The sequence below is a fragment of the Rhamphochromis longiceps genome, linkage group LG1 (assembly GCF_057381845.1).
Source record: "Rhamphochromis longiceps isolate RC_006_pf linkage group LG1, R_longiceps_female_GT1.1, whole genome shotgun sequence".
Taxonomy (NCBI): domain Eukaryota; kingdom Metazoa; phylum Chordata; class Actinopteri; order Cichliformes; family Cichlidae; genus Rhamphochromis; species Rhamphochromis longiceps.
Genome location: NC_140557.1, coordinates 13,541,418 through 13,567,592, shown reverse-complemented (window position 1 = coordinate 13,567,592; position 26,175 = coordinate 13,541,418). Strand labels below are relative to the sequence as shown.

Below are 26,175 nucleotides of genomic sequence, written 5' to 3'. Positions count from 1 at the left end.
TTTGGGCATGAGTAAGTCAGAATTATTTTGAATATGACAGCGGAAAATTACAACGCTCAAAGGGTGTGACAAAACTGAGCTCACACTGGTAAGCATAGTTGACTTGCTTGACATTTTCTCACAGAATGAGGAAGCAACTTGTATATCATCATCAACAGTGTGGTATGTGCCTGCTGTTCCCATTGCCTTTCATAAGGCATATTACTGCATGCTTACCACATTTAAGTTAGGTTTTAAGTCTCTGCTATATAATAATATTGTGTAGTGTGAAGGTTTTTCCAAGAAAACCTGGCTTATACTAATAAAGCCGCATGAACAAGCAGGGTTTTTTTTTGCTATTCTTTTAAGTCATACTTACCTTACAGGACAAGACTTGCCACCTGGTACATCAGAGCCGCCAATCTCTTCCAAAAAATGTACACAGAAGTGTCAAAGGTTTTAGCGCTGGCTTTCTGGAAGCTCATCCACTTTACAGCCTATGATAAAAGTTATGCCAAAGCACATTATTTAGGAGGATATTTGGAGTGTGAATGTGACATGTTGTCTTTCTCAACTTTTTCACCAGTTACAACCTGCTGAAAGGAGTTAGCTTGTGACTTTACTCTCCGGGTCAGTCTACATGCATAAGCATGCCCTCAGTATGATGTAATGAGGATAAATGTTCTTTGCTGTTGTGTTGAAATATCATTATATGTCTCAGATTTCAGCGTTTTCCAGAGTGTCCCTTAAGTAATCGGACTGGTTTGGCTGGAAATAGTGATTCAACATGAGAAAGGAGACACAAGGAATTACTCTTGAGATAGGGGAGATTTATTTTGAGTGAATGGACATGAAAAGGCAAAAAGCCTTGCATTCAATGCAGTTTGTTGGCCCATAGCAGGCAGAACAGGGAGTGTCAGTAGCAACAAAACCTTGGATTTCTGGGAACTGGGCCAAAGACTGGTGAAAACTTCACTGCTATTTTGAAGTACCTTAATTTTCTGGCGACAAATACTTTCTATTGACAGGTACATGCAGCGTATAACAATACAGTGGGATTTTAGAGGGAAGAATATGGATCACAAGCTGGAAATGTAAAGTACATTGCTAATTCCACTGTTCTTCCTTGTGGTAGAAGTTCCAGGATGTGTCCTTTTGTTTTGTTCTTAATTTTTCCATTTGCCCTTTATTCATCCCTGCATTTACTACTACCGTTTACCCAAAACTACATTACAATTAAGAAGCCTACAGAAGCAATAAATCTTTCTTTTGCCTGAGGCAAATGCATGTTGTTCTGTACATAGATTTTTTTTTTTTTTTTTGTGATCTCCATGTTTACAGGTTTTCATTCTGGAAGTGAAATAACATTATCTGAAGACAAGGAAGCAAACAGTGAAATGATAAGTGTGAATTTGTGCGCAGAAACACTTTCGTTGCATCAAAGTTCCACACTGGCATAAACATGTAGTGTCTGAACACCTTTTTAGAGAATAAACATGCTGGAGTATTTTCTGTCACCGTGCCCACTGAATTACAGCTGGAGCAGAAGTCCCTAACTAACTGTTCTTACCCTAGTCACGTTTGAGATCAAGTTTGACATGGGTTAAAGCAAATGTCTGGACAAGATGTGATCCAAATGGCCCAACACCTGGCACATAAAGGGGTTGTTTTTAGATTATATTTTTTGCAAATTCAGGTAGCACAAAACTAATTTTAATGGAAATGCACAGAGTTTGTCCCGCAGTTCAGTTTCTCTTTAATGTACCTTTATGTGCCTGTATGATTCTGTTCTCTTCTTTTCCACTATCACCGTGAGACATCTGCAGGTTGCCCGGCGTGGTCTGCACAGCGTACGCATAAGCCTCATGGAGCGTCGCCCCGTTTTGTCTTCCACATACTTCCGGATTTAACAGCACCAATAAGCCAATGAGATCACAACACTCACCTCAGCGTCCCGCCCTCACCTTTGCGAACCAGCCAATAGAAGACGCCCCCGGGGCTCCGCTCGCGCAATGGCCTAGCCATACAGGTAACTCGGTGAAAAAAAAATAGTAAGGGGAGGAAGAAAAAAAAACAAAAAAAAACCTCCGGGCTTGTTATGGCGTTCGTGTGAAGGAAACACGGATTTCCACCCTTCTTTACCAGTTAAACCAGTATCTCTGGATAGAACACACTCAAGTACTGCAACAGGTAGAGTCTCTGACCGCAAAGTCTTCCGTGGCTCCTCTGAAAATAATCTCCCCCTTTTTTTCTTTCTCTCTCCGTTTATCTCAATTGAGTTTCCAGCTCTTTTGTTCGCTCTTCTTATCACTTGGAAAAGGTGAACCCTCGTGTTATTTTTTTTATTTTAATCTTTGCTTTAATTGTAGTTTTTACCCTTGTGGTCCCTGATGGCTTCGCACAGTGATACTCTGGTGGTGTTCTTTGGGGCAACAGCTGGTGAAAATGGGGGTAAACTGGGTTCGGATGAGAGGGAAATAATTCTCTTGGTGTGGCAAATTGTGGATCTACATGAGAAAAAGGTACGGACCTTTCTGACCCCTTCGTTCGTTGTACGGTTTCTTATGTATTCAGAGTGTTTGTGGCATAGTGTCTACCTGTAGAGTCTGACATTTAAATCAACATGGTGTGCTCTCTGAAACCGTGTGGAGCCCGCTTGTCTTGTTATGCTAGCTAACGCTACTACTGCCCGTCGTTAGCGCACCTTTTTAACAGGTGTGCGACCAAATTAAAAAAAAAAAGCAGACAAAAATGGGGGGCAAACACACCTTTTTGGTTTAATATGTCAGCTTCTCGATGTAAACGACGCTTTATTGACAATTGAGTGCTTTTTTTTTTTGCGACTGCATTGTCAATTCTGTTTTGTTTGTTTTTAAACAAGTCATTTCCTGTATGTGGGGGACCTTTAATTTGCTATAAGTTAGCATATTTTTTGTCATCAAACTGTATTCCTACACCATGAAACGCTAAATGCTTTCACAGGTCGGGAAGCTTCATAAATGTTTTGTCAAGCCGGACACCTTGGAGCTGACAGACCAGTGTAAAGAAGAGACTGGGCTGACTGTGGACGACATCGTCAAAGCTGAGCCACTGGACAAAGTTCTGCAACAGGTTAGTCTCACTGGTCTTTTCAGGTGCATTGGGAAACTTGAAGTGATGCATACGGGTATGAAAACCACAGCAGCTGCTCATTTTGTGGGAAACCCAGAAGCTTATTAAACCCACAAAACTTTCTTTTGGCAGGTTTTTGCCTAGAGCGTGATGCGATATGACAAGCCTGACTGGGTATTAAGCTGTAAGCTAGAGTAAGAGTGTCAAATTTCCCACATGATCTTTTTGTTTTTTAAAAGTGGTGTTCCACCTGGTTGAGATGTGTCATTGGTTTAGCCCTGACAGTGAAACTCTGCTGATGGCTTGCAGGAGCTCAAGAGCTATGATGGGGCAGAGCCTCAGGCGTCTGGAGATGAGGAGTCGTCGCAGGTCTAGTCTTGCCCAGGCCTCATGTATGCTGTAGACATCTGGAAAGCAGAGTGTTTACCTGGGACCGCACCTCTGTTTTAGGCAGCAGCACAGACAGGAGGGTGGAAGCTTTCAGGTTGTGGGCTTCATCTTTAGCACCTGGTTACAACACTTCTTTATGACCAAGATGTAATTTTTCCTCCCTTGGTCCCCACTGTCTGGAGGTATATGTTGGCAAAAGTGCTTATGTTGCCAAACATGTTTTTTCCAACCACCCTTGAAAGGAGTGTGTATTTACACTGCATGCAGTATTCCTGCCCCTCCAGTAGTAGTACTTTAAAAACCTCTCATTATCACGGTGAAGCAATATGTTGGTGTTAATGTTTGTGCTGTTGTGGTCTGATTGCAGGTCTGTTTGGGTTTTAGCGTTCTTGTTTTTATTGCTTATTTAATTCCTTCTGAAATTTTGAAGCAGTGACGCTCCTGGGATTATTATACCCAGCGTGTAACATTCCACAGTTTTCATTTACATGCTGATGTACATTCAGGTCGCCCAAGACCTCAGCTTCAGCTACTCCAGCTTAGATTGTGTGCTGAACCTTCAAATATTAACCCAAGCAATCAGTTTGGTCTTTTCATACCTTTGTCTCATTGGTTGCATTCTCTCTCTGCTCGTCACTCAGAGATAAGTGTTACCCTTGTTGATAGGGGGAAGAGAAGAAAACTGACATTTTTTCAGATATACAGTCTAGAAGCTGTTTGGCTCATGTTTAAAATTTAGAAGTGATGTCCTACTCCAACTTATAAGAATTGAGGGAAACGAGCAGTTGCCTTTTGTTTTCTTTTACTCTTTTTTTTTTTTTAAAGTGGTGGGCTTATTGTATTGACCTGTGTGGTCAGAGCACCCAAGGACATGTGCTGCATTTCTTTTGTGAAAGATTGATCAAGGTAGAGAAGCCTGGAGAGATTAGCAGGACTGTTTAAAACTTTGCTCCCATACGTTTTGGTGCAATCTGCAAAACACTGTCAAAACTTCTATTTCTATCAGTCACTGTGTGTTAATTTTCCTACACAGAACAGACTGATATGTTTTGCATGATGCTTTGCCATTGCATACAAAAAGCAGCACAGTAAAAAAAAAAAAAACAACCCACAGGATGTACCGTACATCATTCTATTTCAAGGTGTAGAATAGATATAAGCATATGTGGGCATTTTTCAACCCTATATTTGCAGCTCAGCAAAATTATTTTAACCTCCTATGTGGTTGGTGAGCTTTCAGTTTCCAGCAGTGCAGGTGCACTGGGTATAGAAACTTGTCACACTTGTCTTTTTTTCCTTCTTTTTTTTGATACCAAACAAATGTACCAGGCTCCTGTCAGAACAGGTTTGTGTGGAGCACGATAGTCCAAAAATATGTGTAGGTCACTGTAGCTGTAACACTTTTTACAGTATAGTTTGCATATCACACCTGCAGGCCACTCATGTTTTTCAGAATAAATTTGTATTTAGCTGTAACGAAGCTATTTCTGACTGTGAGGGTGTGGGTTTGTTCAGCTTGCAACACAACGTGTAGCGTGTTTATGAAAAATGTCATGTGATGTGAGACTGTATCTACATTACTGTGAAGCTGAAATATCACATTCGTATGCAGTCACGGCATATAGAAATGTTTCACCTGTTTCAGAAATGTATCCAGTAATCCAAGTTAATAACATTTGGTTCTCACTTACAAAGGCAGCCAAGTTGTGACATGCTTCTTATGATGAATCACACGAAAGTCTCGCACACAACCAGGATTTGAATATTTCAGCAAAAAGCCTTGTAAAGATGACAGATTTGTGCTAACACAAATAGTTATGCCAATTCATCATCACAGCTCTGTTACTTCTGCTGGGTGTGTCTAAATCAAACATGCCGTTAATTAGTATGTGAAAGGAAGACTGTTTATTACAACAACTGCAGAAGGAAGATATTGAATATATTTGGATCCACTGCAGATCCTACAGTGAGTTTTCAGTCTTCACAGTGCAAGAACAAATAGAATTTATGTTTCTTATTATGTTATGCGCCCTCACGGCTCGCACTGATTTGGGAAGCCTGGTTTTGAACCCTTAAATTTTTGTTGGTGGCCATATTTGAACAAGACAATATAAAGCTAAGTTCAGCCAATACAAGCAAACTTGATTAGCAATAATAATAATAATAATAATAATAATGGATTGGATTTATATAGCACTTTTCAAGGCACCCAAAGCACTTTACAATTCCACTATTCATTCACTCTCACATTCATACACTGGTGGAGGCAAGCTACAGTTGTAGCCACAGCTGCCCTGGGGCAGACTGACAGAAGCGAGGCTGCCATATCGTGCCATCGGCCCCTCTGGCCAAGGCATTACATGTTGCAAATATAGGTACTATATTTGTGTGAAGTAACAGATTTTTATTAAAATATTAACTTTTCAGCCACCTATACTAGAGGCAAACTTCTAGGATGGGCTTTACCGCACACAAAGCCTACTTGACATCTTAACTTCAGCAAAAATTGCATTAAAATGTTCCAAAAGGCAACAACACGCAAACAGAGTCAAGAAGTCAAGTTTTGTGACTCGATTTAGCTGAGGTGAGGCCGGTCACTGACAGTATTCACCTTTCAGACCAAGTGGTCATGCTGTTAATAATTAATGTTTTAACCATTTTACAAATTAAACAGGTGAGGTATATAAAAATTCAAGGGAAACTGGCTGTAAAGTTTAAAATCAAATGTTTAAAGTTGGGCTTTATCTGTTTATTTATTCATTTCAAGTATTATTTCAGTTTTTCTATTTTATGTGTAATATGACAAAGTCTAAGCTGACAGGGGGAAGAAAATATAAAACGATGCAGCACAAATAGAAAAGCACAATGTGTTTCCAGCTGCTGCACCTGTAAGAAACAACAAAAGGAGGAAAAACACATACCTGGAACATAGAACACAAAAAATGGAAAGTTGGGCATTTTAACAGAAGTTAAAGACACTGATTTGCCTTCAGGGCAAGCTTTAAGTGGCCATTTAGGGGAATTGCACAAATTCGTGTGACGCTACTGCCTTGGCTTCATTTTCCAGCGAGCTGCCGAACAAATTGTGCTCTTGTAGCTAGTAGAGCTCATAGTAGGGCGATCACTTGTGAAGGAGGGCAAACTAGCTTACTGTTGTAAAACATTTCCCATGTGATTTTTGGCCTATAGTTGCAAACAGTGTGAAGACCATGTCACGTGTTCGGTGGTGTAAGCGTGTTGAAAGTTTCCCAAAGATATTGCTCGGACACTCCCAGCCGCTCTTATCAGAGGTTGTTTCAGTCACCACCACCTTACCTCACCTCTACATACAAACAGTCCAGCTACAGTAGAGCGCAAGCTCTGATAGGACTATGTTCAAAGGCCACTTCCTCCCACTTATCCATGAAAAGTGCTTTCAGAGGAGAGTGAGACGCAAAGTTGCACCATTAATGTGCAAAACTAAACTAAAAGTAAACTTTTACTTTTAAAAACTACTTGTGAAAAAACATTTTAGCTGAAAAATTAAAAGTTGTTCAGAGCCTGAGAAGGTCTTTGAAGGTCATTCATGAGACTTTGTATGTTCAGAAGACTGAGTCACCAAAAGCGAACTCTAAAATTAAAAACTAAATTAAAACCAAGCATTTGACTGAGCAAATGAAAACTCAAGAGAAATGAGCAAAGCCATTCTGGAAACTGAATCTGAGCTAAAATTAAAAACAAAAAGTCAAAACAAAATAAAAATGAAAGCAATTAGAAATCGCAAAACTATAACATGTGCAACTTCAAACAAATATTTTTGGTTCATTCAAACAAAGATAAGTCTGCAGATTATAAAGGGGCATCACCAAACATCAACTGTGATATGGGTGATCACATCAGGATGGGGCGACCGTGGCTCAGGGGGTTGGGAATCGCATCTGTAACCGGAAGGTCGCCGGTTCGATCCCTGGACTCTCTGTCCTGGTCGTTGTGTCCTTGGGCAAGACACTTTACCCTACTTGCCTACTGGTGTTGGCCAGAGGGGCTGATGGCGCGATATGGCAGCCTCTCTTCTGTCAGTCTGCCCCAGGGCAGCTGTGGCTACAACTGTAGCTTGCCTCCACCAGTGTGTGAATGTGAGAGTGAATGAATAGTGGTATTGTAAAGCGCTTTGGGTGCCTTGGAAAGCGCTATATAAAATCCAATCTATTATTATTATTATTATTATTATTATTATTATTATTATTAATGAACAGCCATTTTTGACAGGTTTGCTAGTGAGGAATAATGAATTAACAGCGTTGTTAATTCAGAACTGGAGCGTGCTGCAGGCAGAATAAACACCAACAGTCCTGAGAAGAAAAAGACTTTAGCTAAATATTAAAAATAAAACCAGATTAATCTAGAAGCACTGGCCCTTTTTCAGTGGTCACTTTATGAGTTTGGCTCTTGTCTGTGATATCGCTGTTTGATTAATTTTCTGTTCTTCGTGTTTGCTCTTTTTAAACGTGGATTTTGACACTGTGGAGAAAGAGAGGGTGTGTCTCTACATCCTCTATAGCTTTTCTCTCAGTAATCCGGCTTTAGACAAAAGCAAAGGTGGAGCTGCATGAATGGCTGTGAGCAAATATTAGTGCTGTTATCGCTGTACACATGAAATAGAAACTAATTTTAAGTCCATACATATTGCACTAAGCTGATCTCTATAACTTTTTGTCTTTATCTTTTTTTAAAAATAAGTATACATAAACTGAATCACTCACACACACCTGAAGTAAAAAAGTAACTTGCAAAAATGATGCTTTGCATCTTTGGAGGAGTTCAGCGGTCGTGGATTTAAGTTGCATAACTGTCTTTTCCTTTTGCATTTGCAGCCTATTTTGAGTGTAATGATTAATGCATTGACTGAAGAGGGTTTTCATCTTGATGAACAATGAATAGTAGAGTTACTTTTCATGTGGTTTGCATATCACCTGTAAACCACTATCTTTAACACAACTCTGGGAATGGTTACGTAAATTGTTTGTGTATGTTTTTGCTAATTAGGTTGTGCATTTGTTTCATTCATAGCTGAGCATGTGGTTTCTCCAATGTTGCAATGACTCCTTTAATAAAAACTCTTACATGTTTCTGTCCATCCATCCTAAAACCCCTCTAATCTAACCCCGAAGCATTTCTTTCCTTGTTAGTAGATGCTGCCAAAAAGCAGGTATGGTTCAAAGATGATTTTGAGTGTTCTGGGTTTTCTTGTTTATTTGTTAATGCTATTCTCCAATATGTGTTCTGTTTTGCTTATGGTGATATTATCTGAATAGCCTAATGCTACCAACAGCAGCTTGCTATAAATCAAATGCTGTGTCAACAATAAGTGAACTCCCAGCTTTATGAAGCAGCATGAAATGGTGGGAAGCCAAAGAAAGTTTGTGAAACATTTAAAGGGGGCCAGAGGGGCCGATGGCGCGATATGGCAGCCTCGCTTCTGTCAGTCTGCCCCAGGGCAGCTGTGGCTACAACTGTAGCTTGCCTCCACCAGTGTGTGAATGCGAGAGTGAATGAATAGTGGCATTGTAAAGCGCTTTGGGTGCCTTGAAAAGCGCTATATAAATCCAATCCATTATTATTATTATTATTATTATTATTATTATTATTATTATTAATAATAATAATAAATGTTTTTCTCATAATATGGTGGCCAAAACGGTATGAAAATGTGATGGAAAATTTGATTGCAACTTTTTTGCAAGTGATTTGTTTTTCTGTACAAGAGGTGTCCTTCATTGGCAGTTAACTGCTGCCAATACAGGTTGACAAAATACAAGGAAGGGGGCTCAATAAATGTTGTAGTTACAAATAAGCATGGCTATGTGGGAGGTGATGGTATTTGGGACTGGGTGGCGAGGCCATCAGTGTTTATGCAAAGTGGAGACCAGCAGGTTTGACTTGTATGGGTTGGGATTTTAACTCGTCTGGCTGCTACTGTACAAAGAGAAAACTGTGGTGCTGGTGATCAGTGCTGTAATAATTCCTCCCTTTTGTCTGCACCCTCCCTCACTGGGCAAACACTGAAACCTGTTAGACGAGCGTCGCTTGTAATGAGGAGACAAATGTCAAACACAACACCACCTTCACTTTTCTGTCTTTAGATCTCAAGTACACTAACAGATTCTCATTTGTACACCGTAGGTGACGCAAGTGGAATGATTTTAAGTCCCACTTTATTTTGGATTACTTCCCATTAGCTTTTCTTCTCTCTTGCTCTTTAAAATATACTTTTAGGCAATTTAAATATGGTGCCATTTCAATCACAGTTCTGCTTTTTTTTTTTTTTTTTTTTTTGTGAAGGATAAAAATACTCCAGTCAGTCTTAAAGTGGCCTTTCTCCTTCCTCTCTCTGTATCTGTGCAGTTCCAGCAGTCAGTGTCATCAGAAGTAAAATGCCTTGGCAGGACCACGTACACACTTTGTGTGGACAGTCCCCTTGTCATTCGTCAGGCCCTCCACCCAGAAGCTTCCAAAAAGGTGATTATTTCACTCCATTGTTCCATAAACTGGAGACACATAGAGAGTAACATATAAAAATATAGGATTTTAGAAATATTTCCAGTATTTTTTTTTTAATATTTGAAACAAGTCTTGTGAATCATGACTCAATAGTAGAAACTACATTTTTCCCTTTGATTACTTCAGTTCAGTTTTATTATAGTTTGTAATAAATTGGCGTGCACTGATTTCGTATTACTAACTAATTATAGCCATTTGACTTACATTTACCTCCTATTCAGTAGCACAGTGTGATGCTAGTGTGCACATACCCTCTCCATCCAAATTCTCTCCTCTTCAGCTGCTTGTTTATTAGCATCCTGCTGTATCCAGTTTCCATATCAGATTTCCAAACCCTCATTTTGCTGCACTAAGTAACTTTCTTTTTGTTTGTTCCTATCCAGAATCTGGTCCTACCTGAAATATTCTTTTCATTTGTGGATGTGAGAAAGGAGTTTCACAAATGCTGCCCAAATGCTGGCCTTGCGCAGAAGCTCACACTCACCTCGATGTTGGAATGTATCCTTTGCTAGCCTGTCGTGGCTCAAGAGTTGGCAGTTCGTCTTGTAATCGGAAGGTTGTCAATTCGAGCCCTGGCTCGGACAGTTTCAGTCGTTGTGTCCTTGGTCAAGACACTTCACCCGTTGCATACGGGTGGTGGTCAGAGGGCCCGGTGGCGCCAGTGTCCGGCAGCCTCGTCTCTATCAGTGCGCCCCAGGGCAGCTGTGCCTACAATGTAGCTTGCCATCACCAAGAGTGTGTGTGAATGGGTTAATGAATGTAGTGTAAAGCGCTTTGGGGGTCCTTAGGGACTAAGTAAAGCGCTATACAAATACAGGCCATTTATCATTTACCATGTCACTGAAATAGGACATTTTATAATCCTAAATAATCCTGACAAATAACAGAGTCGTAATAACAGAGTGTTTATACTTTTCTGAAATACTATATAATAGTTTAGCAAGTAAAAGGTAGTAAAATATCAACATGTAGTCAGAATAAAAACTGGGATGCAGCCTTAACTCTGTGTGCAGATGTTGGTCTCCCTGCTGTGTCAGAGGAGTCGATAGGGGTGAGGGAGGTGAGGAGCATGGTGCAGCTGACGCTCTGCATACTGGCTGAGCCCCACAGTAAGTAATGACAGGCCTTCTATCTCAAGTAACCTCACACTGAACAAGATGCTTAATACCTAGTAGCTGAAACTAAATTAGGCACAGAAAGAAGACAAACTGACCGATGGGGAGAGCAGTGAAGTGATCAAGGAGACCGTACTTTGTGTTAACACACTATGACTACCTTTGATATAATCAGAACTGTGTCTTTGCATTAGCCCACAGCAGGAAGAATATGGAAACTGGAAGCCCTCATGTTTATACAACAAACATTTAACCATGTTAATGTACAAAGTGGAATTTTGTCATTAATTTCTAACACTGAAATTACACACTAGCTAAATAGTCAAAGGAGAATGCTACAGTTAAGGTTTTAACATCCTTTTTCTTCTTCACATGGTTACTGATTTTATCCACGTGAACATACAGGTTCATATTCATAAGATCACATGTTCAAAAAATAAAAATGGCCATACTGACTGAAGAAAAATAACTTTAAATGCAGAAATAATCGTGTCATCTGAGCTAAAGATGTTATGACGAGTGAGCCTCTGTTCTTTTCTTTGAATTATCCCAACTACTAAACATACACCACACATGGGGAAGAAAGTAAAAGAGTGACTGTGATAGTTGGTTAATGATTAAACCGTGCCTTGATTATATTATTTCTATTTAAGGAACAAGTACTACTATTTATTTATTTTTTTTTATTGTGACCCACTGTCAAAATGCGTGTTACAAAGTAGCACTTGTTTGTCAAAAGTTTTGTACATACAAGTAAAGTGAGGCAACATATGTAACAATGAAAACATGTCAAACTTTAAACTGAGCCAGAGCGCTCCGACTCTATCACTGTTATCACAGCCAAGTGTGTTTCTGGGTATTACAAGTTTGTGTTGTGCTCCTCTCTACATGAGAGGGAGCGTTGGACGTGCGTAAGCCAAAAACACATCCCATAATATAATGCTGTTTTGCGTTTGCTTTTTTTAGATCACAAATTCTCCTGTGTTGAAACAGTGAACTACAAGTTTGACTCAGGCACATGGTATGTATCGACCTTCAACACAAATATTATCTCAGTCCATCTCTGTGTAGTTTCTTGCCACACCTGCAGCCAGGCAGTGCTGTTTAGTCTGACAACCCCCCTCGACCACATTCGGGTCTCAGACCTCTCCGGCTCTTAGCATTGATTACAGCAACAAGGAAACCACAGGTGTGTTATTAAACCTGTCCAACTTTGCCATCAAGTGCTTACCAGGATATCTTATAGCAGAGCACCAAATCCTGCTGTTCTCAGAAAACCAAAAGCCTCTCACCTCGACAACCTTCTGACATTTAATCATGGGAGTGTGTTACTGTGTTTAGCACTTACTCTGAGTGGCCTCTTGTCTACTCGATCTGTTTAAACGCAACAAGAATCAAGGTTTTTCTGTTTGTTTTCCCTAAATCCCAGTCATTTCCAGCAAGGCTTTGAATATTCTGCACACATTATTTTATATATATAAATAAACTATTAATAGTTTTATTTATTTAAATTTTCCCCACATGGTGTTTGGTGCAGCAGTAAGACTGAGCCAGTGGACAGTGAGGCTGTGATCAGAGCACGAGGGCTTCCATGGCAGTCCTCAGACCAAGACATTGCTCGCTTCTTTAAAGGCCTCAACATCGCCAAGTACGTTGGATTTTGTGCTCATCTATCAAAATGTCTTTGGAGCCTTTAACATGTTAGTCACAGAATTTGTCAACGTTTGCAGTTAGGGGAACTTTATTCTGTTACTCTTTCCTTTAAAATACTTTCCAGATTATGAAATGCTTTTAAAGCCCAATGGAAACCTGACCTTGTTGAAACAATTGCTGTGTCCAAGTACAGCCTAATCTTTGCTAGTCATCTTTTTAACATCCACTGTTAAAATGATTTCTAGAAATATTTCTGGTATTATGCTTTTTCTGTCTGAGAGTCTGACATGCTATGCCTTCACAATATACTGGCAGCAGCCAATCTGTTCACACAGAGCTAAAAGACTGGAGGCATAACAGATGTTATATTAACTGCCAGATTACAAAATGCTAGTTTTGCTGAATTAATGACTTAGTCAGGCTTTGTTAGAGTTTTTGATGGCGATGATATGAAAAGACAGTCACGGTGGTAGAAATTTAAGATGGAGAAGATTTTGTTTGAGAACCCAGCAGATATAGGTAATTGTCCCTTGCATTCATTTATCGGTGCCCTTGTGTTTCAGGGGTGGTGTGGCGCTGTGTCTTAATGCTCAGGGCAGGAGGAATGGCGAGGCCTTAGTTCGCTTCATCAACTCTGAACACCGAGACCTGGCATTGGAGCGCCACAAACACCACATGGGCAGCCGCTACATTGAGGTGAGGTTCTCTCAGTTCAATTGTGGCTCCATGGTGTAGTTTTTTTGGGGGGGAATTAAAAAAAAAAAAAAAAATCTGATTAGAGTCCTCTTTTGATGTCATTAAGAAGTCGAGCTGAATGTGAGATTTAATCAAATTAATACCATCAGTTTTATGAAGGAGTTTTGTGACGTGATTTTTCTTCTTTCCTTGCTTAAAAGTTGGGTGATTGACGTGTCTATTTGATTTTTGCCTGAAATCGTAGTCACATATTCATATTAAGTTTTCATCTCGTGTTTTTCAGGTCTACAAGGCCACAGGAGAGGAATTCCTCAAGATTGCTGGAGGTCAGATTTCAGGGTTTTTTTTTTTTCTTTTTCTCCTCTCACCTGACCATGATTACATGGTCATACTGAAAGACTTTCTCAGTGTGAGGTAGCATTTTGTTTCATGGATTTCCTGCACTTTTGAAAAAGGAAAAAAAACCCACCCTCTCGCATCTGTAAAAGTTCACCACTTTGCTCTCTTAAAAGAAGGAGAGAAATCTCCTCTGTGCTCTAACTCTCCTGTTACCTGTGTGTTTGCCTCATCCCAGTGGCTCCCTTATCTCAGACTAATGAAAGGCGCTTTGTGAGGTGTATCCCCCACAGCCCCCATCCCTTGCTAATCTCCCCTTCCCTAGGCCAACCCCTCTGAGGCCACTTGGAAAGAAATTTTATTCTGGGCTAACAGCAGTTCACCTGTTCTGTTCAGTTTAGCCTCCGGCTCCATTCCCCCTGAGGGAAAGAGGGCTGTCGCCCAGTAAAAGGACCAACTCGGTGCTAACACAAAATGGGTGTGAAGAGACAAAGGCATGGCCCGGGGCCTGAGAGGAAGCCAGTAGTAACACAAGGGTAGAGATAGCAGTCAAAAGAAGAACAGCCGCTTGCAGCAGAGAACTTACACTGGCTGCTTGTTGGACCCTGGACTTTAGTCAGTGGGTTAAGAATCAATACATATCGATAGCACAGTGAACTTTAAGCAAACAGTGGAGAAGCAGACACAATGCATGATAAATGAAAGCAGTAAACATGTAAACAGATGTGTAGATTAAATTGTTTCATTGTTTTGGATGTAAAGCTTGAAATTGAAAGATCTAACATTTTTCCATCCTCTGCAAAAATACCTTTAGGCTGCCGATCTGAGTTTACTGAGTAAAGGTGGAAGAAACAGGATCAATAAAGAAGAAATATTAAAGCCATTGAACCAAAAATTATATTAACCTGATCACATATCATATAAAATTAATATCTGGAGATGAGTCATTTAAATTCTTGATCTGATTAGTTGTGAAGTTTCTTTTTTTTCTATGTACTTTTATACTTTCTGCATTTGTTACTGCACATTTTATAAATCTTACTGTTTATAATTGACTTTGTGGTGGAACAAGACCATTTGTGTCTGTAAACCTTCTCTTTAAAGGCTGATCCAAGTAAATATAGCCTCTTTTTGCTGTTTTTGTCTCACACCCAAACTGATCTTGCCTGGAAGCACACCAAATGAGGGACACAATTTACAGAAACTGTAAACCAAAGAGAAAAATTTAACTTGGTTAAGTTAAATGTGTCCGTGGGCAACGCTGGTCACAAGTGTCAGGCTGGGCAGCCTTCTTAACAATTAACTTCATTTAATAAGATGTATGTAATTGTAACCTCATCTGTTTATCTTTAATGATCTTTTATTAACCAGTATCACAATTTCAAGCAGCTTAAGAGTTGTTCCTTAATATTTGCTGTTTTCTCCAGTTTTGAATTAGATTTAAATTCTCAACATTAAATGGGTCCAATTGCAGTCAAATTTTAATATTCCTAGAGACCACTTTTTTGGCTTTCTCCAGGTTCGTAATTTCGTTCATTCTAGAATTCCACAGTCTTCAGAAATAGTTATATATGATGATATTGAGACATTTCTTATTAAGCGAAAAGACAGAACTCATTTTATCTCAGCTTTTTACTCTCTCCTATATACTCTTAGTAGCAACACACTGAGCGCTATTTATAAATGGGAGAGAGATCTTAATAATCAATATACCGAAGAGGAGTGGAAAGGAGCCATTAACATGAGTAGTTCCACTTTTACTTGTAACCGCTTGCGAGAAACCCAATACAAAATCATACATCGCCTTTATATAGCTCCTAATGTCTTGCATAAGATTGCACCTCATATTTCCCATCTTTGTAGTAAATGTCAAAAAGAAACTGGCACTTTTTTTTCATTACTTTTGGGAATGTAAATTAATCAAAAGATTTTGGAGCTTCATATCTCAAGAACTAAGTAATATTTTTAACAACCTGATTCAAAGGGACCCCGGGTACTTTCTTCTCGGCCTACCCTCAAAAGAATTAACATTGAATCACTTGCAGCGCAAATTATGTCACAAACTATTGCTGGTAGCTAGGAAATGTATTCTCATTAATTGGGTTAAGGATAAACCTCCCTCTGTGACGTTGTGGTACAGAGAATTATTTAAAGTTATTCCTCACGAAAGAACTGCTGCTATTTTAGGAGGAAATGAGGGTCTCTTTCTCAATGTTTGGACCCCTTTGCTTTCTTATTTGCCAAATGATTTGTCCCAACTCTTTCTTCTTCTCTGTTTGGTTGTGTTGTTTTATGCTATTCTTGATAAACGAATAAAAATTGTATATCAAAATGTAAATGGGTAACCATAAACTTTAAGACACACATTCATATCTCTCTTACAATAAAAAGTGACAGCTTAAGTTTCTTTAGAAGTCACTTTACAAATTATACATGGCTGCAAAATACAGGCATTTTTAGCATTTCTTTCAGCTTCATTTCTCTTAGCCAAGCTTGCCCCAAAGGTTTACATGTCAAACCCTGATTCCATACTAATTTATTGTGCATTAAACTGTACAGTCTGTCTTTGAGCACAGCACTGATCTGTGCTTTCTCTGTACACCACACATGCAGAAACGAACTGCGTGCTGCATTACTTGTGTGCCTTTTCTACCGCAGCTTGTATTTTTGTTTATAGTTTAGAATTTAATGGATTGCAGGAAATGTTGAAATTTTATAATTTGTGGGTGATAACATAAAATACCTTGATTTTTCAGATATTTAATATTGTAGACTAGCTGACATGGCATAAATGGCATCTATAGGTTACTTAGTTAGTTGATCCACTACTTTGTTTTAGGCTGAGTTGAAATATGATGGCGTGCATTTAATGCTTCATGTTTGTTAAATCCTCAGTTTTCAGCTTTTCTTTTGGGTCACTGGAATTGAATGATTGTCCCGACAGCAATTCAAAAACTTCATTAAATATATGGATCTATACAACCAGAGGAATCACAGTCACACTTCCTGTCCCTTGGTTGCATTGTTACTGAGTCAAAAGTCTGATTTATGACTCAGCTTTGTTGTTCCTAACTTGTGGACTGATCAACTATGACAAATGCAAATACTCCATATAACAAGATTTACTTTCAGGGTGGCTGTTAAAAGTAACTTAGTCAGCAGAGAGTGAATAGGACTTTTTGAGAATTACAAAGTGATCTTTGGAGGCCCTATGGTGTAGCGAGCTTTATCCTTCCTGTCCTCTGTGACTATAGGTACATCTAATGAGGTGGCCCAGTTCCTGTCCAAGGAGAATCAAGTGATTATCCGTATGCGGGGATTACCATTCACTGCCACACCACAGGACGTGTTGGCCTTCCTTGGTCCTGAGAGCCCAGTTACAGATGGCACCGAGGGTCTGCTGTTTGTTAAGTACCCAGATGGGCGACCCACTGGTGACGCCTTTGTGCTCTTTTCCTGTGAAGAGTATGCCCAGAATGCGCTGAAGAAACACAAACAGATCCTCGGGAAGCGTTATATCGAGCTGTTTCGGAGCACTGCAGCAGAGGTGCAACAGGTACATTCTTCCAGTTGTGTGGCCTGAAAGTTTTTCTAGCTGTAGTTTTTGATGTAACAAAAAGACAACATATAACTGTTTGCGCTTAGATTCTCGTTGTAATGCAAGAAAAAGATGTGCTACTCCAAAAACAAAAAAAAGAAGAAGAAAGTTTCCCGTGCAAGATACTTATTAGATGGGTTTGTGTTGTGTAATACACTTTCAATTGATTCTTTAGTGCTCTCAGAATAGCCTAAGAAAGTCGTTTTTGTGCAAGTGTGAGAGAAAGTTATGACAGTCACCATGGCCTGAGGTCCACAGCAGCTGTTTCCTTGGGTTTCCAAATGAATGGTGTTATGGCAACATAGAGAAGTGAGAAAACATAGTATCCAGAGTGCGAGGTATTAATAAATCAGACAATACTGGAGTTTGTGCAATACTGTAGATGACAAAATCATTTGTGCAATGTGTGTGTATTTATTTTTTTAGTCACCATGACACTCGGTTACTGTTTATGTATTTGTTGTACATTTTTTAATGCTTGTTGCATATGCAGTCAAGATTCATTTATTTATTTATTTATTTATTTATTTGTTTGTTTTGTATGTGTCTGTGCTTTCCAGGTTCTGAACCGCTACATGTCCACACCTCTGATCTCCACACTGCCCCCTTCGCCAATCATGCCTGTCCCAGTCCTCACAACACCTCCGTTCCTTCCAGCAGCCAGCAGCACTCGCGACTGCGTACGCCTCCGTGGTCTGCCCTACACTGCTGGCATTGAAGATATCCTGGAGTTCATGGGAGAGCACACTGTTGACATCAAACCCCACGGAGTCCACATGGTCCTCAACCAACAGGTCAGCCTATTAGAAAGTCATGGGCCCAGGCATACTTGTAATATTAAAGCTCTATATCTTAATACTGTCTTTAAAAATAACAGCCATACAGCATTTTCACTTACATCTTCATCGTAAATCTCTAAAAATGAGAAAAAGTTTTGTAAATGTTACCAAAATAAAACAAAGTAAAAATAAAAAATTGGGAGGGGCAATATTTGCAAGTCCAGAACAGCTCAATGTACTGTTAAAATTATTTTCCCCACAGATTTACTTACACTTCACACAAACACACATTCATTCAGTCATTTGTTAATTGGATTTCTACCCCTGTCTGTGCAGGGACGGCCCTCTGGTGATGCCTTCATCCAGATGAAGTCACCTGACAAGGCATTTATGGTAGCCCAAAAGTGCCATAAAAAGACAATGAAGGACCGGTATGTGGAAGTCTTCCAGTGCTCCACAGAGGAAATGAGCATTGTCCTGATGGGTGGAACTCTGAACCGCAGCGGCCTCTCCCCACCCCCCTGCAAGCTTCCCTGTAAGTCAGAAACGCCAAATAAGGTCCACATAAGCAAGAGTTGCAGTAACATTTGATTGATTGATGATGATGATGATAATAATATCTGAAAACCATGCTACCATGTTGGAAATTCTGCTTAATCTTTTCTGGTTCTAGCACTTCTCCACCAGATTAAAACATGCCAACACTGAATAGAAAGGCCAGTCTTGTACAAGGATTAAAGTCTCCCTAAGAATGAGCTGTAATAACACTGAATTTCTTTTTTTCCCCCAATAACACTGAATTTCATCATCTTTAAGTCACACTTTACCAACATCTTAGCTTCAGCTGTACTTTGTGTAGTGGTGAGCATGTTAAATAGTGGTTAGTGAAAAGGTGCCTGTATTTGTGTTCAATCAGACTCTTGACCTCTGTAAACAAAACAAAGCCATAGGTCATATTCAAATGAAAGGTGAGGCCAGTGTGCAAGCGCCTTAAATCTGCATTCTTTTTAATGGGCAGCATAGGCGGAGTGCTCCGTTTGCAAAAAGGTGCCCGGTTGTATAGAAGTCTATGGATAAACGGAGCTCATTTTCTTTGCTGCACACTTTCCTGATTCCTTCATAGACTCTGTTGCTAGTTTCAGGTCATAAACCACAAGGTTCATTTTGAAAATTATAGACATTATTAGCCATAAATGAGGACATTCAGAGTATGGCTAACAACTTGTCAATCACAGGTCATTCATGCTTCGACAGTGTTGGGTGTAGTTCGTTCCAAAGCAAGTCTTCACTGTAATCACCTTACATTTTTCAGTAAGGCACTGCACTAAATTCAACACTCACATTAGAGCAGGGCGATATGACCAAAAATATTTATCACGGTATACATTTGAAAATTTGCGATAACGATATAACTGACGATATAATTGACAATAGACAAAATGCTTTACAACTCCACAACTTTATTAGTGCAAAAAACCCCATCAATGTATTTTCACTTAAACAAGCAGCTGTTTTTTATGTGCATTAAAGTTATATAAAAATTTAACAGTGCAAATTCCTTGCTGACAGTTTAACCAAAAGGCATTTCCAGTGGAAACTGGCCGACATATCCTCAGCATAACCATGTATAATATCCACAAAACTTAAAAAGAGGTTATACAGACACAATACGGTAATATTATGTTGAAGCACAGTACGTATCACTCCTCGAAGCTCTGCCTACGATAGCCGTAATGCTTTGACAATCCATCAAGCGGTGCGGCTTCGTAGCTTAGCAAAGTCGTACTGAAACATTTGACAGATCTTCGAGCGCCGTGTACCACATAAAATCGTTTCGAGGTCAGTAAACACAACCAGAATTCATACATAAGGCACACGGGATTATAAGGGGCACTGTCGATTTTCAGAAAAATCAAAGGATTGATTTTAAATGTGCCGTATTTTCCAAAAAACACGGTAATAACGACGGCTCGCTAGCATGCGCTACCAAAAATAGTGCTTTGTTGTGTATCTGACGGACGAAAGCTAAACCAGTTCCACACCACTGAAGTCACAGCATTTTTACAAACCAGTTCTGGTTCATCTGTTTCATTTAACGATCCGCTTTCGCTCTTCTCATTCTGCGTCACCGCCATGTGCGTATGTAAACAAAGGCACTACGCATGCGCGTTTTACCCATATTCTATTGCGATATTTCATTTTCCTATCGTTGCCCAAAATTACACCGGTATTACCGTGAACGGTATGATATAATCCAGCCCTAACTCACATTACAGTTACAGTTATGCTGCTACTTGGATTACAAAGGTTCTTAAGTTATTGGAACACGCTTATATACAACAACAGTCCTTTGCAAGCATCTGCACAGACAACACCAGAACCCAGTGCTTTACAACACTGCATCTGACTCTTTACATTGTGTTTGGTAATGTAAGGATGGATGTAGCTCCTTGTCCTTGGAAACCCGTTCCACAAAGCTCTCTACACACTACACTTTTGCTGGCCACATGACGATTGGAGGTAGTGACTGACACTGCAGAAAGTTGGTGACCTCTGCTCACTATGAGCCTTACCATCCGCTGACCCCAGTCTTTGATTTTACATGGCCTACCGCTTCTTGGCTCAGTGGCTGTCGTTCCCAGTCACTTCCACTTTAACAGTTGACTTTGGAATATTTAGTAGTGTTGAAATATCCCAGCTGGACTTGTTGCACAGGTAGCATCCCATCACGGTACCATGCTGGAATTCACTGATATAATGTAGCTGCTACTAGAGGTTATTTTGTTTTGTTTTTTTAATTATCAAATGTTGACACTTTGTTAAATTTGCTAAATACCTACTTAATAAAGGTTGTTTTGCTTTTTCGCCTATATCTTAACTAGAATTAAGAATTGGGGTAATATCTTTTTGAACATAATTTTACTCAAACTGACCCCAAAAATGCTGCCAGAAGATCAGCAGTGCTGGTACCATGTTGCCTGACTAACACTGGAACTGCCCACAGTTTCGCACACGTAGTGGCTGTTTGTCTGTAAATAGATCTGTGCCATCATTTGTGCGTGTTTACACTGCACCATGAAGGACACTGCGAGCTACGTAAATAAATTCTGATGGGTCTTTAGGGGCTTTCAAGTAGTTTTTTCTGGCCTAGATCTTATTTTTATAGTTATGGTTTTAGTTTTTAGTTTTATAGTTGGGTTATAATCAGTGCATCCCTACATGTTTGACTACCTTAAAGGTGCAGTATGTGAAATGCTCTACTCAAAAAGGCCATTGTTTCCTTTTTGTGTGCAGCAGCTGCTCTACATTTGTTTCTTAGTCTGATTTATTTTACCTTTCAGAGCCGTTTGAACGCTGACATCTAACACAATTTTGCAGTCCTAAGTTTGTCAACCGTAGGAATGTGTTGTGACATGTTTATGACAGCTTCTGCAGTTTATCCAGAGACAGTTGTGCAGCATGCTCAGTTGATTCATATGCTTGACAGCACTTTACTTGTGGCGGACTGTACACACACCTTACACATGCATACCTCTGTCTCTTTCTGTAGGTCTGTCTCCCCCCACTGCCTATGCTGCATTCCCCACTCCACCTGCCATTCTCTCTGAAGCTGCCCTCTACCAGCCTCCCCTGCTTGCCGCTCCCAGACCTCCTCAGACCACCGCACACAGCCCTGCTCACACTCTGGCATACTACCCCCCTCAGCCACATCTCTATATGAACATGAACATGAACTACACTGCCTATTACCCCAGGTAAGTACATTGTGATCTAAAGCACATGTCGAATGTGACAAACTGATAAAGGTCAAAGGTTAAACTGCAGCATCACAGGCTGGCAGAAGAATACAACTGTGAGGTGGCAATTTTAGTATTCATCATAACTTTGCTTTTCCACTTATTCCCATTTGCTCTCCAGCCCTCCAGTGTCTCCCTCCACAGTTGGCTACTTTGCAGCTTCACCTGCAGTGGCAGTTGCAGCTCAGCCCCACCATGCTGCAGCTGCCGCCTCTCCTGTATTACCCCAGCATGGTGCCCTGGTCAGGATGCAGGGTCTGCCCTACAATACTGGAGTCAAGGACATCCTCAGCTTTTTCCAGGGATACCAGGTCAGTACATGGAACTCTGAAATGAAAGCATGTTTTAATTCACAGGAAATGTGGAGCCATATACTTGAAAAGCTTTGTCTTGTATTTGGATGTATCAAGCTTTTGAGATAACGCCTTGAATAGTGACAGGATAATTGTTGTCAGTTTCTTGCAATAATTTGGTAGTTACTCTTCCCACAGTGGGTGAGTGCCACGTGAAAGTTTCTAACTGTTGAACCATTCGGCGCATTTACTTCTGTGTTTTTATTGCAAAATTACACTATAGTACTACTCAATTAAAGGGACATGTGTGCACTTGTGCTCTTCCCCCTCCTGTTTGCTTCCCGTGTCTAATGCCGCCAGTCCAAGTTAGGTGGAGTCCCCTGAAGCAGGTATGAACACTGATAGGTGTGGCATCAGACATTTCCCAAGATGGGGAGGGAGAGGGGTGGGGTCTGAGGTGTCATAGGGTGGTTGTTGTTGTTGCTGCTGTTGTTGGGGCAAAAATCTGCGGTCTGCTTTTGGTCTTCACGGTTCATGTGTTTTATAAATCTGTGCAAATATCAGGTTCAGAAAAATAAACTTGTTTTGAGTTGCACACTCAAGATTGTTGGAAGTAGCGTGTGTGTGTGTGTGTGTGTGTGTGTGTGTGTGTGTGTGTGTGTGTGTGTGTGTGTGTGTGTGAGAGAGACACTGTTGGCTGAACCATTGCAATTGTATCCCTGTTGGAGTGTGTTTTTCTGGCTACAATAGCTACTCTCACACTGGTCCTGGGTGAGAAAACTATTCCCATACCGCCACTGGTATCCTTTACCACACACTCCCCTCAACTAAACACTCTGTAGTTAAAATGACACCTACTCAGGCGTGTGTGTGCTTTGTTTTTCCTCCTTCAAATAACATGTAACATATTTTTCCCAAAACTGTGTACTGCCATGTGTGAAACAATGTGGAGGGGTCCCACCCTGACTGTGTGTCCGTCATTATGCTGTATCTGTAGTATGCCCCTGACGAGTACAGCGGCGTGGTTCAGATGAGCGAACAGGCCAGGAGTCTGATTCAGCCCAAAGAATGGCTCTGTCTTTAGGGACTCGCCCCAAGGTAAGAAGAGCCTCCGGACTAGAGCAGCGGAGTGGAGGGAGAGTGCATGTCCTAGACTTGACTAACATCTTACTGTTTTGGCCGTCGCACGACATCAGATACAAATGGCTACTAGCTTTAAAATTGTCAACAAGTACTTCCAAGACAGTATTTAGACTTTGAATCACTGATGTATAAATTGCAGTAGGAGCTGATCATGATTCTGCACTGTTAAAGTGATCCAGTCTATTTCATGCTGTCAATCATTACTTTTGGCTGTATTCACAAAAGAAAATGTTATGACTGTCTCCCTTTGTAATGCTGTGACATGTGATTGATAAAGCTTCATGGATTGTTGCTGCTGTCACTGCTGTTGTGATCAGTGGATTGATACATACCTGCATGTCTGAAGGAATGCAAGCTCCTTTGTTGCATTGAGCGGATTTTGGTGCAGGATCCGAATGCATGCAAACTAACCAATGATTGTGTTGCATCTAAACCTGCCTTGTGGGTTTCAGGTCTCTGAGAACAGCATGTGCTCTGCTTCTCTCTTCAAACTTTTGGTTGCTTTCTGACTGGACCGGTTTGATGAGATAGTCTTTTCCCAGTGCATTATTCCTCCTCTGCTTTGTGGGCTCCCCCTGGTGTTTTTATGCTCCAGTTACATTAAAAATACACTTACTGACTTCATCACTTTTTTTTCCCCCTGCAGCTTCAGCCAGACGCCGTTCTCATCTTGTATAACTTCAGTGGGCAATGCAGCGGCGAGGCCTTGATCACCTTCCCCAGTGAGGAGATCGCCAGGCAGGCTGTAGCCGAGCGCTCCAACCACCCCTTCTATGGGCAGCAGGTCCACTTGGCCTTCTGTAACTGACCACTAGCCCTCCATCTCCTTCCACCTCGCTCAATTTAGCATCCCACCAAAGAGCACTCTCCTGCAAACACCTCTTCAACCTCCGGTTATTCCGATACTCTGTCAAACAGCTATTGCTCCTCTCATTTTTCCACGATCTGCTTTTCACACCTGACACTACTGGTACTGGCACTCCTGAAGCTGCTGTTGGAATTTGAGCATCTACTTACGCTCAGATTTTCAGGTTCATGTCACTTTGTGGATGTCATGTATAGCATTTCTATGTGTTTGCACCAACTGTAATAGCTGGTTGTGGAGAAGAGAGAGTAAGGAGTGTGGACAAACCTAAATGTGGATGATCATTTAAATGCACACTGCATGTGTTCCCCATAACTGTACAGATGTTCATCCTGGAATGCTTGAGGTTGTAAAAAACCAAACAAAAACAAAATACAAAAACAACAAACTTCTACACACAGTCATTTATGTATATTTCTAAATTTTCACTTTGCAGCAGTGTGGGATTTCCTGTGTGTTCGCTCTGTGCAAGCACAGCTGCGTGCATGCGTAGGCTTTTGTTTATTATCTGGTGGCCTGCAGCAGTGTATTTGTAACACTGAAAAGAGAAAAAGCCATAAAGTGTGACTTAGACTACTGAAAGAGAGTATAACTGTACACTTGTACTTGTAAACTGTCATGAATTAATTTGACATAACTTTGAGCTTCAGGGACTACTAGTTTATACACAGCTGTGCAACAGGAGCAACTAATGCACAACTGTTTTCTATAAAAAAAAAAAACATTTATGTACAACATACTGTCATCCTATTTAGACTTTTTCCAAGCACTACAGATTTCTTTTTGCTTCAGTCAGACTTGAAGAACTGAGTGTCTTTAACAGAGTAGCACAATAAAATAATTATATTTTTATTAATGTCATTTCTTTACAAAAACTAAGATTTTGTTATCAAATGAACATGTGTTTCCTAAAGTTGTTTATAATTAGCTACTGTATGTCTTTTGTTCTTGTCTCCAGAATATTTATGTCTGTCTGTAGCATGCTTTAATTCCTATCAGAGTACTGTGTAAAGCTGCATGAGTTTTTCCTGTGGCAGGCCCTCTGACAGCTCACTTAGTTTTTCACCTTTACTGCACCTACATCACCCAGAGTGCTATACTGGCCCAAAAGAGGCTAGGGCAACCTCTGGTGGCAGAGGAGATATTTCTTTTTGTAGCAAGTTTGAGACTTGCCTGAATTTAGATCTATGTATAGACTGTAAAGAATAAAAAGTGTTGACAATGATCTGTGTTAGTTGTTCTTATTTAGAGACAAATGCAAAAAACTGATTTCTAGTAACTTCTACTCCTGGTGTTTGTTTTGGGTTTTTTGTTTGTTTGTTTGTTTTTTTTCTCAAAATGCTGATGAGTGATGTATTTCAACCTCAACATATTTTAGGCTACTATCAACCCACCTAGAGGCATTTGGATTATCACTTAAAGTAAGAGGCCATCTTGTTAGGTCCACTTGTTTACCTGCCTATAAATGTTATCTAATTAGCCAATCAAATGGTTGCAACTCACTCCAATTGTGCATATAAGGTCAAGATGACCTTCTGTGTTGGTGTCATAAAGCTCCACAATCCTAATCCCCATATTTTAATCCAATAGAGCATCTTTGTGATGGTGGAACATCACAAAGATGGTGGAAGATTCGCATTGCGGATGTGTAGCCGACAAACCTGCGGCCACTGTAACGCTGTCATGTCATGGGATCGAATCTAGTCTGTGGCCTTTGTGTGCAGTTTGCATGTTCTCCCCATGTCTAAGTGGGTTCCTCCACAGTCCAAAAATAGGTGTGAATGTGGACATGAATCTCTGCCTTACCTCTGTGATAGACTGGTTACCTGTCCAGGGTATTGATAACTAGATAAGCAGAAGAAAATTGAAAGGATCTATTC

At 40.3% G+C, this 26,175-nt stretch overlaps 1 protein-coding gene across 4 annotated transcripts; it reads left to right on the top strand.

Annotated features, from left to right (window-relative positions):
• Positions 1-1,994: 1,994 nt before the first annotated feature.
• On the top strand, positions 1,995-25,514 carry esrp2 (epithelial splicing regulatory protein 2). 4 transcript variants are annotated; one of them, XM_085389737.1, is made up of 17 exons: positions 1,995-2,169; positions 2,349-2,501; positions 2,962-3,090; positions 9,865-9,978; positions 10,404-10,518; positions 11,034-11,129; positions 12,102-12,156; positions 12,676-12,783; positions 13,352-13,484; positions 13,768-13,810; positions 17,075-17,376; positions 17,979-18,212; positions 18,534-18,732; positions 21,748-21,952; positions 22,116-22,305; positions 23,285-23,385; positions 24,077-24,216. In XM_085389737.1, the coding sequence occupies exons 2-16, from the start codon at positions 2,370-2,372 to the stop codon at positions 23,369-23,371; spliced, it is 2,142 nt and encodes a 713-aa protein (XP_085245863.1). In that variant the 5' UTR covers positions 1,995-2,169; positions 2,349-2,369; the 3' UTR covers positions 23,372-23,385; positions 24,077-24,216. The 4 variants fall into 4 exon arrangements, with proteins under 4 accessions (XP_085245863.1, XP_085245933.1, XP_085245786.1 ...); XM_085389660.1 differs by having other exon boundaries at positions 1,996-2,169; positions 12,673-12,783; XM_085389807.1 differs by lacking the exons at positions 23,285-23,385; positions 24,077-24,216 and adding an exon at positions 22,648-22,686 and having other exon boundaries at positions 12,673-12,783.
• Positions 25,515-26,175: the final 661 nt, after the last annotated feature.

Excerpts from the sequence above, each read along its gene's own strand:
- esrp2 (XM_085389889.1), top strand. The coding sequence starts at position 2,370 with ATGGCTTCGCACAGTGATACTCTGGTGGTGTTCTTTGGGGCAACAGCT. Across the intron at positions 13,485-13,767 it reads TGGGCAGCCGCTACATTGAG|GTCTACAAGGCCACAGGAGA; the intron begins GTGAGGTTCTCT and ends CGTGTTTTTCAG. Across the intron at positions 13,811-17,074 it reads ATTCCTCAAGATTGCTGGAG|GTACATCTAATGAGGTGGCC; the intron begins GTCAGATTTCAG and ends CTGTGACTATAG.